This window comes from Protomyctophum bolini (genome assembly GCF_963924005.1).
Source record: "Protomyctophum bolini genome assembly, chromosome: 20".
NCBI lineage: Eukaryota > Metazoa > Chordata > Actinopteri > Myctophiformes > Myctophidae > Protomyctophum > Protomyctophum bolini.
In genome coordinates, this window is record NC_137881.1 from 1,014,768 (window position 1) to 1,032,776 (window position 18,009).

General features: G+C 39.4%; 1 protein-coding gene across 3 annotated transcripts in view; it reads right to left on the bottom strand.

Annotated features, from left to right (window-relative positions):
* The window catches only part of LOC308335662 (melanocyte protein PMEL-like), a 29,805-nt gene extending 12,026 nt beyond the window's left edge, over positions 1–17,779 (bottom strand). For 2 of the 3 annotated variants that reach the window (XM_080792776.1, XM_080792777.1), the window contains exons 1-7: positions 17,562–17,779; positions 13,104–13,199; positions 6,974–7,089; positions 6,899–6,929; positions 6,486–6,623; positions 2,037–2,198; positions 391–675 (exon numbers count right to left, since the gene is read on the bottom strand). In XM_080792776.1, coding sequence (XP_080648902.1) covers positions 391–675; positions 2,037–2,198; positions 6,486–6,623; positions 6,899–6,929; positions 6,974–7,089; positions 13,104–13,199; positions 17,562–17,622 — 889 coding nt within the window. In that variant the 5' untranslated portion in view covers positions 17,623–17,779. The other variant, XM_080792778.1, reaches the window with a different exon arrangement.
* Positions 17,780–18,009: the final 230 nt, after the last annotated feature.

An 18,009-nucleotide genomic window follows, 5' to 3' on the forward strand; every position in this document is an offset into this window, starting at 1 on the left:
TGATTTCACTCAAAAAACCTTAGGTTTCGTTTTTGGCTGGGACCTAAGCCTTTCATCCAATCAGGATAGAGAGCCAAAAACGAAACCTAAGGTTTTTTGACCCCCAGGGGTTAACTGGGGACAGGGAGGAACTCCTTATATGGTCAGCACACTCTATAGTAGAGAGGATTATCACAACAAAACAAAAAAATAATAGATATTTGAATTAAGTGAAATCACTGAATATACCTAAGGTAATGAAAGGTCCTTACCAGCCGTGGGGATTCCACAGGGTTTATTTAAGGTAATGAAAGGTCCTTACCAGCCGTGGGGGTTCCACAGGGTTTATTTAAGGTAATGAAAGGTCCTTACCAGCCGTGGGGTTTATTTAAGGTAATGAAAGGTCCTTACCAGCCGTGGGGGTTCCACAGGTGCTGGGGATGCTGGCCATGAGCACCACCTGCGGCCTGAAGGCTCCCAGGGCGGTGTAGGTGTGAGTGACGGTGCGTTCCCTGGAGATCAGCGTGCCGCTGGTGTCCCCAAAGTCCCAGTTGAAGGTGAGGTCTGAGTCTCCCAGGTACTGGCTGGGGTCGTGGACGTTGACGCTGAACGCCACCGCGCGGTTCTGGATGAAGCTCTGGTCGTTCCCGTTCACGTCGTTCACCTGGGCGAGCGAGATGGTGAACGGGATCTGGTCTGTTTTGGACGAGACGGAGGAGACGGACATAGTTATCAAACTATAATGTTTCATGTTTGCTGTAAATATCGCGGCTAGTCTCGCCAGGCCTGCCGACTGGCCAAGTGACACCAGGCCAGTGTCAGCCAATCAATGGGCAGAGGTTGACTTGACACACTACGACTACGGTCTAACCAATCAATGGGCAGAGGTTGACTTGACACACTACGGTCTAACCAATCAATGGGCAGAGGTTGACTTGACACACGACGGTCTAACAACCAATCAATGGGCATGAACCTGATCAAAGTAACAGATGTGTTCCCGTAGTGAATACTGTGGAGGCGGAGCTACCTGTGATAGTGAACACGGTGGAGGCGGAGCTACCTGTGATAGTGAACACGGTGGAGGCGGGGCTACCTGTGACAGTGAACACGGTGGAGGCGGGGCTACCTGTGATAGCAAAGAATCTACTTCCTTCGCCGTCTAAGATCCTTCGGTGCTAGTAGACGGATTCTTCTTTTGTTTTTCACGTCTGTTATTATGAGTGTTCTTCAGTACTGTAGTACCACCTGGTATGGATGTCTGTCTGCAGCCCTAAAGTCACAACTGCTGCAACAACTGAACATTTGTTCAAAGATTGTTGGACAACAACTTCAGAAACTTTATACATCCACGTATGATAACAGCATTCTAAGGGTAGCAAGGAATATCACCTCTAATACTAAGCATGTGTTGTATAGAGAATATAGGTTGCTACCCTCAGGAAGGAGATATGGTGTACCAGCATACAATAAGGTCAGACTAAAGAGGTCCTTTGTCTACCAGTCGACCTTGAGGCTTAATCAGGAGATGTAGTAGCCACAGGGTAATCTAAGCGGTGGATATTGCTCATGTCTTTATGTATGTAAATTGTCTTGTTCTTTGTGTTTTGTATATGTTCTGGCATACTTGGCTGCTGTGTCGCAAGACAAATTTCAGTGTGAACTGACAATAAAGTACTATATCATATCATATCATATCATAGTGAACACGGTGGAGGCGGGGCTACCTGTGATAGTGAACACGGTGGAGGCGGAGCTACCTGTGATAGTGAACACGGTGGAGGCGGGGCTACCTGTGATAGTGAACACGGTGGAGGCGGAGCTACCTGTGACAGTGAACACGGTGGAGGCGGGGCTACCTGTGATAGTGAACACGGTGGAGGCGGAGCTACCTGTGATAGTGAACACGGTGGAGGCGGGGCTACCTGTGATAGTGAACACGGTGGAGGCGGGGCTACCTGTGATAGTGAACACGGTGGAGGCGGGGCTACCTGTGATAGTGAACACGGTGGAGGCGGGGCTACCTGTGATAGTGAACACGGTGGAGGCGGAGCTACCTGTGATAGTGAACACGGTGGAGGCGTAGCCCAGCGGGATGAAGCGGGTCTCGGAGCGCATGTGGTAGATCACCACCTCCATGCTGTAGGAGCCCAGGGGGACGTTGTCTGTGCCAATGGACAGCGAGGAGGAGGGGCCGTCCGCCACCTGCCAGTAGCGCCCTGCCCAATGAGGAACAAGCATTTTATGTTCATTACTTTATTATGTTTATTATTGGACAGAGACCATGCAAAACAACATCGTCCCAAGTTACCGTATATTAAACCATTCTGACCTGAGATCAGATTCTAAAAATGTCAGTCGCTCTTCGATTTTTTCAAAAATAGCAGACCTACAAGCTCATAGCGCGCCACTCGGTGGCGCGCTACGAGCTTGTAGATCTGCTATTTTTCAATAGCTAAAGCATAACATAATGCTAACACCAAAAATGGGTTAATATGAGAGAGAGAGAGATGTATTACTTATATATATCACTCATTCTTGAGATGAGGGACAAAAGTGGAAAAAACATGTCCCACACATAAGAGCCTTATTTTATGTAAAAAATAAATTAATTCATAAAAATAAAAGCACTTGCAAAGTTAAGTGTAATACAGTTGTGTATTATTATGCCCTTAATTTCATTATAATTGTTTTCATATTCCATCTGAATTAGTTAAAAGCAGGCCCTGTACTCAAAAAGGCCTGTATTTAGCCTGTCCCCAGCAAGTGGCCACAATTTCAAACTGCCAAAAAAGTGTCTAATACTGTCACAATCACATAAATATACATACTAAATTAAAGTAGATTGTCAACAACATAGCAAATAATATACACAGTTAATTTTAATTTATATTTTCTATTAAATATCTCATATCAAATGTTCGTCCCACGTCTCCGTCAACTCCGTCAGGTTTTTTTAAAAGTCTTAAATTAATCAGAAAATATTGTCGACAGATTTAGCCTGAAGACTCCTTTTCCAAGTCCCATTTATATTTGTTGCAACAGTGGAGTACCTGGTCTGACAAGCATTCAATTGTTTGATATTTTAAACAAACAATGTTGATAACAATGTGGTCACAGCTTTTACATGTCAACTCCGTCAGGACATTATTATGATCTTTGTTAAGAATTCCAAAATAATGTTTATTATTTTAGTTTAGGGGTTAGGTTTAGCTAACAAAATTAAGCAAAAACAAAATGGCTACATTGTACTAAAGAGGGTTAAGATGAAAACAAATGCCATTTTGTCAACTCCGTCAGACGTCAACTCCGTCAGATTTTGTGTCTGACGGAGTTGACGTGTATCTGACGGAGTTGACAAAAGTGTTCCTAAAACAATAAAATTATTGTTTTTGAATAATGGGCAGTATTCTAATTTGGCACACAGTTAGAGCATGCCTTAAGGAACATTTTTGGCTATGGGGCCATCACAGATTTGTCTCGTGGTGACCATGGCAGCCATATTACAAAAGAGCCGCCACCTGATGTTATTTTACAATAACTCAAGTTCTACACCACCTAGGATCTTGATTCTGGTGACTAAGACCTCATTTTCAAGGATGAGGGATACAGTGGTACAATTTAGACTTTCCCTGTGACCATGGCAGCCATTTTTCAAAATGGCCGCCACCTGCTGTTATTTTACAATAACTAAAGTTCTACACCACCTAGGATCTTGATTCTGGTGACTAATCATACATTTTCAAGGATGTGGGGTACATTGGTAATATTTAGATTTGTCCTGTGACCATGGCAGCCATTGTTTTTCAAAATGACCACCAACCTGCTGTTATTTTACCAATAACTCAAGTTTTAGACCACCAAGGATCTTGATTCTGGCGACTAATCATTACATTTTCAAGGATGAACTTTCTCTGGGAGAGGTAAGGGCTTATTTCAGGTGCAGGTTGAGTTTCTACTGACAGGACATTAAAAGGAGGTGGACTTTCTGGCCTTTGACTTGCCCCTTTCAGGTACAGATGCACAGTTTGACTTCACTGGCCACTGCAGGGAACTGTGGGGGAGAAACTTTGGTCTCTTGACACCCCGATTAGGTTCAGGGTTTTTTTTGGTGGAGACTTGCCTTTCATGACATCTTTGCTGCAGCAGTTGATCTCCTTACTGCCAGTGGTGGCACACTCTGGGTCTCTGGGGCATTGTATCTTGGTGGCCTCCTGCCAGTGTTTCTCCATCCTTCTCCTGAGCTCTGTGTTCTGGGGCTCTGTTATAGTCAACTTACATTGTCTTGGCTGGAGATTTCTTTCCTGCAGGGTCCAGCCCAGTCTTGTGCAGATGGCTGCTGGCCCACCTGGAGGCCCCAACCTCACTTCTTCGGTTGGTGTGATTAGGTGGGGTGGTCTTCCCCAATCAGGATGAGGGGTTTGACCCTTTCAAACGGCAGTCTGGCCAAGTGTCTGTATTTAGTTGTGAGTTTAGATACAGGATACGATTGCTCACCCAGCCCCAGGTGACATGAGGTGAAGGCTCCTTTGATTTGGTAACATTGCTTTGGTTGACATGCTGGGGACACAGAGAAAGACACTGATGCCTTCAGTGTCTGCACATCCTGCCTGATGGTCCTGAAGCCAAATCTTCTGTCTTCAGTCTTTCCCTCACTGTTCACTGCTCACTGTTCACCTCACCGAATTTAGCCCAAGGAGTTTGACCCCTAGTTTGGCCATAGACCCCCTAGTTTGGCCATAGCCACTTGCCCAAATGTGCCGACATGTGCTGACCTCATCACATCTGTGATGATGGCTATGGCCGTTTTTAGCCAACGTAGTGTTTTTTGTGCAAAACTAATGCTTGGAATGGATCCAGAATCATGAAAAGCCCCTAGTTTGACATGCCACATGCTACTTAAAGCATAATGAAATTTAGAACATTTAGCCTTATATTGGTTGTTGATGGTACCCAACTTTCAGCAGCTGTCAAACATGCCCCTAGGGTGGTCAAATAGAAACCAATGTGGGATATGTTAGTAGACACCTTTACAAACATTGGTGAAGAAAATTCTTGGTAAGAAATGTATTCACAGATTTTATATTATTCTGATAATATTCCCTGAGTAAATTGGTAAAATAATAGCAGGTCCACCATTTTTGAAAATGTCTACCATCCATGGTCACAGGATAAATCTAAATAGTACAAATGTATCCCACATCCTTGAAAATGTATGATTAGTCACCAGAATCAAGATCCTAGGTGGTGTAGAACTTGAGTTATTGGGAAATAACAGAAAGTTGGCGGCCATTTTGAAAAATGGCTGCCATGTTCACAGGGCAAATCTAAATAGTACCACTGTATTCCTCATCCTTGAAAATGTGGGATTAGTCACCAGAATCAAGATCCTAGGTGGTCTAGAACCTAAATCAGTTAAACTTGTCAACTCCGTCAGATGTTCGTCAACTCCGTCAGACGTTCGTCCCGTGATGTTTTTGTTAATTTCCAAAGAAATAGAAAATTTGCTGTCAAATCTTTTGTGCTTATGTATTGAAACACCAACTGAAATGATACGTAATGATGATTTTTTTTTTTTTTACATGGTTTTCATGTTATAATATTGAAAATAAAGGTTGAAATGACGGTTTTGAGAAATTGGATATTTCATAATAGTGTGATATTGGAACAAAATAATATTAAAAGATTTGTATTACTTAACTTGATTACTGAAAGCCATTATAAGATAACTGAGGACTTTATATTATTGTTGAAATGATAAAATTCAATTAAAAGGGATTTTAGTGTGTCTGACGGAGTTGACATGAATCAGGTATTAAGTGCATAAATGTCCCATTTTAGAAAGAAATGTTATGCGAAAAACCTGTTCCTTCTCAAGATTGGTAGTTGAGACCTGTGTCTACAAATACATCTATTTGATTTGAATGTATCTTAAAAAAAAAAAAAATCCAGTTTGAAAAAGGTTTTGTCCCTTATCTCAAGAATGGGTGATATATAAAGGGTTTCTCTAATCAAGCAAATGATCAGATGTAACTAATTATGAATTGGTGGTGTTAGTGGAGCAGTTCTTTTCATCACTCCGTTTTCATCAGGTTTCTCTTTTCTTTCCCTTTTTCTTCATCAAAGCATCGATTAAAAGCATTTATACTTAAACAACAATGAATACGGTATTGGTTCGTAGCTTATAATCCGGTGACAGGCATTCGGTTCTGTACGTATAGTTATTATTGACACAATAATTTAGATACCATAACCTTTGATTAAACGGATTAATAAACATAGCAGGGCGATAATTATAACATGTTTACTCCATGCCTTCCAGACGTATACAGACATTAGTGATAATTATAACATGCCTTCCAGACGTATACAGACATTAGTGATAATTATAACATGTTTACCCCATGCCTTCCACACGTATACAGACATTAGTTGATAATTATAACATGTTTACCCCATGCCTTCCACACGTATACAGACATTAGTGATGATTATAACATGCTTACCCCATGCCTTCCACACGTAGACATAGGAGGGTTTCCTGGGGTTGGGGAGGACGTTCAGGGGGGTCCCATCGGGGAACAGCTGCGTCCCGTCAGCGGGGAGGTCCGGGTACACGGCCTGGCCCTCACGGTACTCGGTTCCTGGAACAACACGATCGACTGAATGTTACGACAACTGTTCAACTGAATGTTACGACCACTGTTCAACTGAATGTTACGACCACTGTTAGGGTTACCCTAACCCTAACCCCCCTTCCTGGACCCAGACCACCTGTATATCTCACCGTTGAGGGTAGCGTTCCTGAACCAGACCACCTGTATATCTCACCGTTGAGGGTAGCGTTCCTGAACCAGACCACCTGTATATCTCACCGTTGAGGGTAGCGTTCCTGAACCAGACCACCTGTATATCTCACCGTTGAGGGTAGCGTTCCGGGCCCAGACCACCTGTATATCTCACCGTTGACAGTAGCGTTCCGGGCCCAGACCACCTGACCATCAGGAAGGACCGTCTGGTTCTGGGGGAAACGGAGGTCGATGTTGAAGCTCGCTTTGGCTCCGGTGATGGTGGGGGCGTCGTTCCTGATGTCGAAGGAGAGCTCGCCCCCTAGTGGACACACACACACACACACACAGAGACACACAGACACAGACACAGACACAGACACAGACACACACACACACACACACACACACACACACACACACACACACACACACACAGATACAGACACACACACACACACACACACACACACACATTATATGACAACACAAATACAATGAATTAAATTAATGTTATTTCAACCAGTGTGTGTGTGGTATTATGTTAACACAATATCAATATAACAAGTACATCTGCAGTGGACTTGGGTAACAAGTAGCCCTGCCTGAAGCTCCTATAAGCCCAATAGAAAACCTTTTGGTTCATTTGGTAGAAACACACGGGTTCAAATCATGGGTGAAACAGCTGGAACTATTTTGATTAACCTTAACTCACTGCTGACACCTGCTGGCGGAGTCAGGATAGGACACCCTGACTGTAAGATCAGATACTGTGTGAGTGTCAACTATGTTAAGCCTAAATGTTCAGCTTTAAGAGGCTCTTATGGTTGAGACTCACCATTCAAACAGTTTATAAACTAAATGTCCATCTTTAACAGACTCACCATTCAAACAGTTTATAAACTAAATGTCCATCTTTAACAGACTCACCATTCAAACAGTTTATAAACTAAATGTCCATCTTTAACAGACTCACCATTCAAACAGTTTATAAACTAAATGTCCATCTTTAACAGAGTCTTATGGTTGAGACTCTCAGACTCACCATTCCAACAGTTTATAAACTAAATGTCCATCTTTAACAGACTCACCATTCAAACAGTTTATAAACTAAATGTCCATCTTTAACAGACTCACCATTCAAACAGTTTATAAACTAAATGTCCATCTTTAACAGACTCACCATTCAAACAGTTTATAAACTAAATGTCCATCTTTAACAGACTCACCATTCAAACAGTTTATAAACTAAATGTCCATCTTTAACAGACTCACCATTCAAACAGTTTATAAACTAAATGTCCATCTTTAACAGACTCACCATTCAAACAGTTTATAAACTAAATGTCCATCTTTAACAGACTCACCATTCAAACAGTTTATAAACTAAATGTTCAGCTTTAACAGACTCACCATTCAAACAGTTTATAAACTAAATGTCCATCTTTAACAGACTCACCATTCAAACAGTTTATAAACTAAATGTCCATCTTTGACAGACTCACCATTCAAACAGTTTATAAACTAAATGTCCATCTTTAACAGACTCACCATTCAAACAGTTTATAAACTAAATGTCCATCTTTAACAGACTCACCATTCAAACAGTTTATAAACTAAATGTCCATCTTTAACAGACTCACCATTCAAACAGTTTATAAACTAAATGTCCATCTTTAACAGACTCACCATTCAAACAGTTTATAAACGAAATGTCCATCTTTAACAGACTCACCATTCAAACAGTTTATAAACGAAATGTCCATCTTTAACAGACTCACCATTCAAACAGTTTATAAACTAAATGTCCATCTTTAACAGACTCACCATTCAAACAGTTTATAAACTAAATGTCCATCTTTAACAGACTCACCATTCAAACAGTTTATAAACTAAATGTCCATCTTTAACAGAGTCTTATGGTTGAGACTCTCAGACTCACCATTCCAGCAGTTTATAAACTAAATGTCCATCTTTAACAGACTCACCATTCAAACAGTTTATAAACTAAATGTCCATCTTTAACAGACTCACCATTCCAGCAGTTTATAAACTAAATGTCCATCTTTAACAGACTCACCATTCAAACAGTTTATAAACTAAATGTCCATCTTTAACAGACTCACCATTCCAGCAGTTTATAAACTAAATGTCCATCTTTAACAGACTCACCATTCAAACAGTTTATAAACTAAATGTCCATCTTTAACAGACTCACCATTCAAACAGTTTATAAACTAAATGTCCATCTTTAACAGACTCACCATTCAAACAGTTTATAAACTAAATGTCCATCTTTAACAGACTCACCATTCAAACAGTTTATAAACTAAATGTCCATCTTTAACAGACTCACCATTCAAACAGTTTATAAACTAAATGTCCATCTTTAACAGACTCACCATTCAAACAGTTTATAAACTAAATGTCCATCTTTAACAGACTCACCATTCAAACAGTTTATAAACTAAATGTCCATCTTTAACAGACTCACCATTCAAACAGTTTATAAACTAAATGTCCATCTTTAACAGAGTCTTATGGTTGAGACTCACCATTCAAACAGTTTATAAACTAAATGTCCATCTTTAACAGACTCACCATTCAAACAGTTTATAAACTAAATGTCCATCTTTAACAGACTCACCATTCAAACAGTTTATAAACTAAATGTCCATCTTTAACAGACTCACCATTCAAACAGTTTATAAACTAAATGTCCATCTTTAACAGACTCACCATTCAAACAGTTTATAAACTAAATGTCCATCTTTAACAGACTCACCATTCAAACAGTTTATAAACTAAATGTCCATCTTTAACAGACTCACCATTCAAACAGTTTATAAACTAAATGTCCATCTTTAACAGACTCACCATTCAAACAGTTTATAAACTAAATGTCCATCTTTAACAGACTCACCATTCAAACAGTTTATAAACTAAATGTCCATCTTTAACAGACTCACCATTCAAACAGTTTATAAACTAAATGTCCATCTTTAACAGACTCACCATTCAAACAGTTTATAAACTAAATGTCCATCTTTAACAGACTCACCATTCAAACAGTTTATAAACTAAATGTCCATCTTTAACAGACTCACCATTCAAACAGTTTATAAACTAAATGTCCATCTTTAACAGACTCACCATTCAAACTGTTTATAAACTAAATGTCCATCTTTAACAGACTCACCATTCAAACAGTTTATAAACTAAATGTACATCTTTAACAGACTCACCATTCAAACAGTTTATAAACTAAATGTCCATCTTTAACAGACTCACCATTCAAACAGTTTATAAACTAAATGTCCATCTTTAACAGACTCACCATTCAAACAGTTTATAAACTAAATGTACATCTTTAACAGACTCACCATTCAAACAGTTTATAAACTAAATGTCCATCTTTAACAGACTCACCATTCAAACAGTTTATAAACTAAATGTCCATCTTTAACAGACTCACCATTCAAACAGTTTATAAACTAAATGTCCATCTTTAACAGACTCACCATTCCAACAGTTTATAAACTAAATGTCCATCTTTAACAGACTCACCATTCAAACAGTTTATAAACTAAATGTCCATCTTTAACAGACTCACCATTCAAACAGTTTATAAACTAAATGTCCATCTTTAACAGACTCACCATTCAAACAGTTTATAAACTAAATGTCCATCTTTAACAGACTCACCATTCAAACAGTTTATAAACTAAATGTCCATCTTTAACAGAGTCTTATGGTTGAGACTCTCAGACTCACCATTCCAGCAGTTTATAAACTAAATGTCCATCTTTAACAGACTCACCATTCAAACAGTTTATAAACTAAATGTCCATCTTTAACAGACTCTCAGACTCACCATTCAAACAGTTTATAAACTAAATGTCCATCTTTAACAGACTCCCCATTCCAGCAGTTTATAAACTAAATGTCCATCTTTAACAGACTCCCCATTCCAGCAGTTTATAAACTAAATGTCCATCTTTAACAGAGTCTCAGACTCACCATTCAAACAGTTTATAAACTAAATGTCCATCTTTAACAGAGTCTCAGACTCACCATTCAAACAGTTTATAAACTAAATGTCCATCTTTAACAGACTCACCATTCAAACAGTTTATAAACTAAATGTCCATCTTTAACAGACTCACCATTCAAACAGTTTATAAACTAAATGTCCATCTTTAACAGACTCACCATTCAAACAGTTTATAAACTAAATGTCCATCTTTAACAGACTCACCATTCAAACAGTTTATAAACTAAATGTCCATCTTTAACAGACTCACCATTCAAACAGTTTATAAACTAAATGTCCATCTTTAACAGACTCACCATTCAAACAGTTTATAAACTAAATGTCCATCTTTAACAGACTCACCATTCAAACAGTTTATAAACTAAATGTCCATCTTTAACAGACTCACCATTCAAACAGTTTATAAACTAAATGTCCATCTTTAACAGACTCACCATTCAAACAGTTTATAAACTAAATGTCCATCTTCAACAGACTCACCATTCAAACAGTTTATAAACTAAATGTCCATCTTTAACAGACTCACCATTCAAACAGTTTATAAACTAAATGTCCATCTTTAACAGACTCACCATTCAAACAGTTTATAAACTAAATGTCCATCTTTAACAGACTCACCATTCAAACAGTTTATAAACTAAATGTCCATCTTTAACAGACTCACCATTCAAACAGTTTATAAACTAAATGTCCATCTTTAACAGACTCACCATTCAAACAGTTTATAAACTAAATGTCCATCTTTAACAGACTCACCATTCAAACAGTTTATAAACTAAATGTCCATCTTTAACAGACTCACCATTCAAACAGTTTATAAACTAAATGTCCATCTTTAACAGACTCACCATTCAAACAGTTTATAAACTAAATGTCCATCTTTAACAGACTCACCATTCAAACAGTTTATAAACTAAATGTCCATCTTCAACAGACTCACCATTCAAACAGTTTATAAACTAAATGTCCATCTTTAACAGACTCACCATTCAAACAGTTTATAAACTAAATGTCCATCTTTAACAGACTCACCATTCAAACAGTTTATAAACTAAATGTCCATCTTTAACAGACTCACCATTCAAACAGTTTATAAACTAAATGTCCATCTTTAACAGACTCACCATTCAAACAGTTTATAAACTAAATGTCCATCTTTAACAGACTCACCATTCAAACAGTTTATAAACTAAATGTCCATCTTTAACAGACTCACCATTCAAACAGTTTATAAACTAAATGTCCATCTTTAACAGACTCACCATTCAAACAGTTTATAAACTAAATGTCCATCTTTAACAGACTCACCATTCAAACAGTTTATAAACTAAATGTCCATCTTTAACAGACTCACCATTCAAACAGTTTATAAACTAAATGTCCATCTTTAACAGACTCACCATTCAAACAGTTTATAAACTAAATGTCCATCTTCAACAGACTCACCATTCAAACAGTTTATAAACTAAATGTCCATCTTTAACAGACTCACCATTCAAACAGTTTATAAACTAAATGTCCATCTTTAACAGACTCACCATTCAAACAGTTTATAAACTAAATGTCCATCTTTAACAGACTCACCATTCAAACAGTTTATAAACTAAATGTCCATCTTTAACAGACTCACCATTCAAACAGTTTATAAACTAAATGTCCATCTTTAACAGACTCACCATTCAAACAGTTTATAAACTAAATGTCCATCTTTAACAGACTCACCATTCAAACAGTTTATAAACTAAATGTCCATCTTTAACAGACTCACCATTCAAACAGTTTATAAACTAAATGTCCATCTTTAACAGACTCACCATTCAAACAGTTTATAAACTAAATGTCCATCTTTAACAGACTCACCATTCAAACAGTTTATAAACTAAATGTCCATCTTTAACAGACTCACCATTCAAACAGTTTATAAACTAAATGTCCATCTTTAACAGACTCACCATTCAAACAGTTTATAAACTAAATGTCCATCTTTAACAGACTCACCATTCAAACAGTTTATAAACTAAATGTCCATCTTTAACAGACTCACCATTCAAACAGTTTATAAACTAAATGTCCATCTTTAACAGACTCACCATTCAAACAGTTTATAAACTAAATGTCCATCTTTAACAGACTCACCATTCAAACAGTTTATAAACTAAATGTCCATCTTTAACAGACTCACCATTCAAACAGTTTATAAACTAAATGTCCATCTTTAACAGACTCACCATTCAAACAGTTTATAAACTAAATGTCCATCTTTAACAGAGTCTCAGACTCACCATTCCAGCAGTTTCTGAAGCGTGCGTCTCCGTCCCGCCACACCGGATACAGCCGTGAGTTCCATGAGCGGTAGCGTGTGAACTGAACTCTGGGCTCTGGGGGAGGAACAAGAGGCATTGATTACTATTCATAAAGGTATTGATATCATGAATGATATCTGCAAAACGCCCAACGTCAGCACATCTTGGGCAACATTTGGGCAAGTGGCTATGGCTGCTTTTAGCCCAAGGAGTGTATTCTGTGCAAAACTAATGCTTGAAATGGATTCAGAATGATGAAAACCCCCTAGTTTGACACGTTCACAATCGTCACATGCTACTTAAAGCACAAGGAAAGTTTGACATTTTTTCCTGCCATAGGATGTTAACCCATTTTGCCTCGGGAACCCCTTTTGGTGTTTTAAACATTGTTATAATTTAGCTATTGAAAAATAAGCAGATCTATACAAGCTCATAGCGCGCCACCGAGTGGCACGCTATGAACTTGTGGGTCTGCTATTTTTGAAAAATCGTTAAAAATGTGCCTCAAATCTTTCAGAAAATTGTCATGATTTAGAAAACTTTTATTTATTTATTTCGACGTCAGTCCTAAATGGGTCACAAGAAACCCCTGTAAAGAATTGCCCAATACTAACAGCCGGTCAGCAAGTGGATTCACGAATGTATGAATAATAGACAATATCCCCGTTCATTTTCCCATCTTAGACTTTTCAAAAACTATTTATTTAAAGACGTTTCCGCTGCGGACAAAGACAAACTCTTGTTGTGACACATCATGAAAACAAACAATGGTTTGGGCCGAAAAAAATATTAGAAAGAAGGGGGAAAAATGCAGGGTTCAACACATTTTGTTTTGTTTTTCTTCTTACTAATTATTTGATCTGCCCAAAACATTGTGTTTATTGTCATGATTTGTCACCATCCGAGTTGTCTTTGTTCGAGGCTTACAGGTCTTTAAATAAATACTTTTTGAAATGAATAATTTCCTGGGCCTGTCGTGGTCATGAAAAGGCCTGTCGTGGTCATGAAAAGGCCTGTCGTGGTCATGAAAAGGCCTGTCGTGGTCATGAAAAGGGGGGCAGGACTGCGACGCTCTATGACCCGTTTCGACCGGAGTACGATCAGTGATGCTCAAACTATTTAATGTCGAGGACCTCCCAATGAATGAATGAATGAACCTTCACCTCCCAATGAATGAATGAATGAACCTTCACCTCCCAATGAATGAATGAATGAACCTTCACCTCCCAATGAATGAATGAATGAACCTTCACCTCCCAATGAATGAATGAACCTTCACCTCCCAATGAATGAATGAATGAACCTTCACCTCCCAATGAATGAATGAATGAACCTTCACCTCCCAATGTATGAATGAATGAACCTTCACCTCCCAATGAATGAATGAATGAACCTTCACCTCCCAATGTATGAATGAATGAACCTTCACCTCCCAATGTATGAATGAATGAACCTTCACCTCCCAATGAATGAATGAATGAACCTTCACCTCCCAATGAATGAATGAATGAACCTTCACCTCCCAATGAATGAATGAATGAACCTTCACCTCCCAATGTATGAATGAATGAACCTTCACCTCCCAATGAATGAATGAATGAACCTTCACCTCCCAATGAATGAATGAATGAACCTTCACCTCCCAATGTATGAATGAATGAACCTTCACCTCCCAATGAATGAATGAACCTTCACCTCACAATGAATGAATGAATGAATGAACCTTCACCTCCCAATGTATGAATGAATGAACCTTCACCTACCAATGTATGAATGAATGAATGAACCTTCACCTCCCAATGTATGAATGAATGAATGAACCTTCACCTCCCAATGTATGAATGAATGAACCTTCACCTACCAATGTATGAATGAATGAATGAACCTTCACCTCCCAATGTATGAATGAATGAATGAACCTTCACCTCCCAATGTATGAATGAATGAATGAACCTTCACCTACCAATGTATGAATGAATGAACCTTCACCTCCCAATGTATGAATGAATGAATGAACCTTCACCTCCCAATGTATGAATGAATGAATGAACCTTCACCTCCCAATGTATGAATTCAACAGCAAGAATTGTTATTCTGATCAACGTTTATCTCTCCTAATGGTACCAACATCATGTTATCTCTCCTAATGGTACCAACATCATGTTGTCTCTCCTAATGGTACCAACACCATGTTATCTCTCCTAATGGTACCAACACCATGTTATCTCTCCTAATGGTACCAACATCATGTTATTTCTCCTAATGGTACCAACATCATGTTATCTCTCCTAATAATAATAATAATAATAATCTTTATTGTCCCGAAGGATATTTGTCTTCACAATCTGTTCAACAGTTCAACACCCACATCAAAAACAACACAGAGCACATAACACCAAGACAGTACAAAAAAACAAAACATGAGGTCCCCACAAGCTGTGTACAGAACCATCCTATCGGCGGGGCAGTTTGTTTAATGCCGCGATGGCTGAGGGGACAAAACTCCTACTGAAACGGACCTTTTTCCATGGCAAGGTTCTGTATCTTTGTCCAGATGGCATAACGGTTAAAGAAACGATACAGAGGATGGTCAGTGTCATTTGATATCGAGAGTGCTAGTCGTGTGATGGCGTTATTGTTCAAAAATATAATAATGGTACCAACATCATTGCGAACACAGTGAGCACTTACTATGAGACCTAGCAGATCATGTCTGTCTGTCTGTCTGTCTGTCTGTCTGTGTCTGTCTGTCTGTCTGTCTGTCTGTCTGTCTGTCTGTCTGTCTGTCTGTCTGTCTGTCCCGCTATACGTCCAAATATGGAGTGTGTTGCATCAGCAATCACTCAGCTCCATATATGGGCACAAAAGGGGCCAGGTCCACATATACAGTAACAGCGGGACAGACACACAGACAGACAGACAGACAGACAGACAGACCGAGAGGGTCCGAGAGGCTAAAACGCCAAATAAATAATGGAAAGTGTTGAAAACAGGTTTTTAGCGTGAGTTGTAGATGAAAGCAGAGCATATTTTCCCCTTGGGGGGCCTTGGGGGGAGGAGGGGGGGGGGGGGTGGTCACACGGCCCCTCCAATCTCCCTCAATCCCTTTCATGTGATCATCAGCTGAGCGCATGCATCCGTAATCCTCCACACACACACACACACACACACACACACACACACACACACACACACACACACACACACACACACACACACACACACACACACACAGTCACACACACACACACACACACACACACACACACACACACACACACACACACACACACACACACACACACACACACACACAGTCACACACACACACACACACACACAGTCACACACACACACACACACACACACACACACACACACACACACACACACACACACACACACACGAGAGCGAGGGCTCTCAGACATTGGGGCGACCCGGTCAGCCTGAAGCAGCTCATCCACTGAAGTGTGTGTGTGTGTGTGTGTGTGTGTGTGTGTGTGTGTGTGTGTGTGTGTGTGTGTGTGTGTGTGTGTGTGTGTGTGTGTGTGTGTGTGTGTTGGGTTGGAGGGTTTCCATTCTTCTCTTCAGTCACTAAACCATAAAGACTAACACATATCGTTGCTGTCATTAGAGCAGAAAGCTCTAAATGTCCATAATTTAACTTTTTGGTATTTAGTAAATTCATGTCCTGCTTGATCATCTGCGACTGCAAGTTCAAAACGCGCCGCGAAGCCACACATTTTGAGCTTGTAGATCTGCTCATTTAGAATTTCGGTTTTGGACGATGATATATAATAAATAATAATAATAAGAGGCGATATGATGATGTGTGGAGTGACTTTTTAAGGGACTTGATTTGCCATGAATGAATTAGTGTATTGTGAATTAATGTAGTGTGTGATTACAGGGTTATGGATTCATCACTGGGTTTATTATCAGCACTAAATCAGAGTGAAATCGTAGATAAATAAAGGAAATGCAACTCAATCAAACGAGAAGGCCATTGAGATCAGGTAGCAACGTGCTGATTTATGATTCGTCCTTAAAACTAATCTCTTGCAGAAGATATGCCAGTTATTGTTTAAGTGTAAAGACAGACTTTTAACCTCACGAAGTACATATTACACCTGCTCCTTTTAGTATCTATAAATGTACGTCATCTTAGAACTTCTCTCTGTCTCTCTCTACCCCTCGGTCGCTTTCAAACGAAAACTACAAATAATGTTGACAAAAAAGATAAATACTAATTCCATCCACATCTTTGTGACAATAAAAGTTCATTCAGTTCACGATTTAGAGCCACAAAATGAAGCTGAATCTAAACACATTATTCTCTAACCAATACAGAAAACAGAGAAACGTCTACAGCCATCAAACAGAGTTTTGACAAACATAACAATGTAATAATTAATTCTAGACGTGTGTAAACTCACTGGAGGCCGAGGCAGCTGAGCTGAACGCCAGCGCAACAATCATCAGTGTGAAAGTCCCCATGGTGGTTTCCGAGAGCGAGTTCTGGTCGTCACCCTGTAACCCGACAGCACCAACACAACACCGAGAGGCTGGAGGTTCTGGTCTGGTCTGGAGGTTCTGCTCGGTCCCTTTCTGAGCCCTGAGTCCTCGCCCTGTAACCCGACAGCACCACACAACACCGAGAGGCTGGAGGAACAGATTCTGACTCTCTTAAAACACTCTGGTGTCATAAATCATCCATGGGAATGGGCACCGCCCCCTTTTCTACTGAACCGTACGCAATCAAATCCTCAGTGTGATTTCAACTCTGAGAGTGTAACACATGTAACCAAATGGACCCTTAACTTGTCTGTAACTCTGAGAGTACTGTGTAACACATGTAACCAAATGGACCCTTAACTTGTCTGT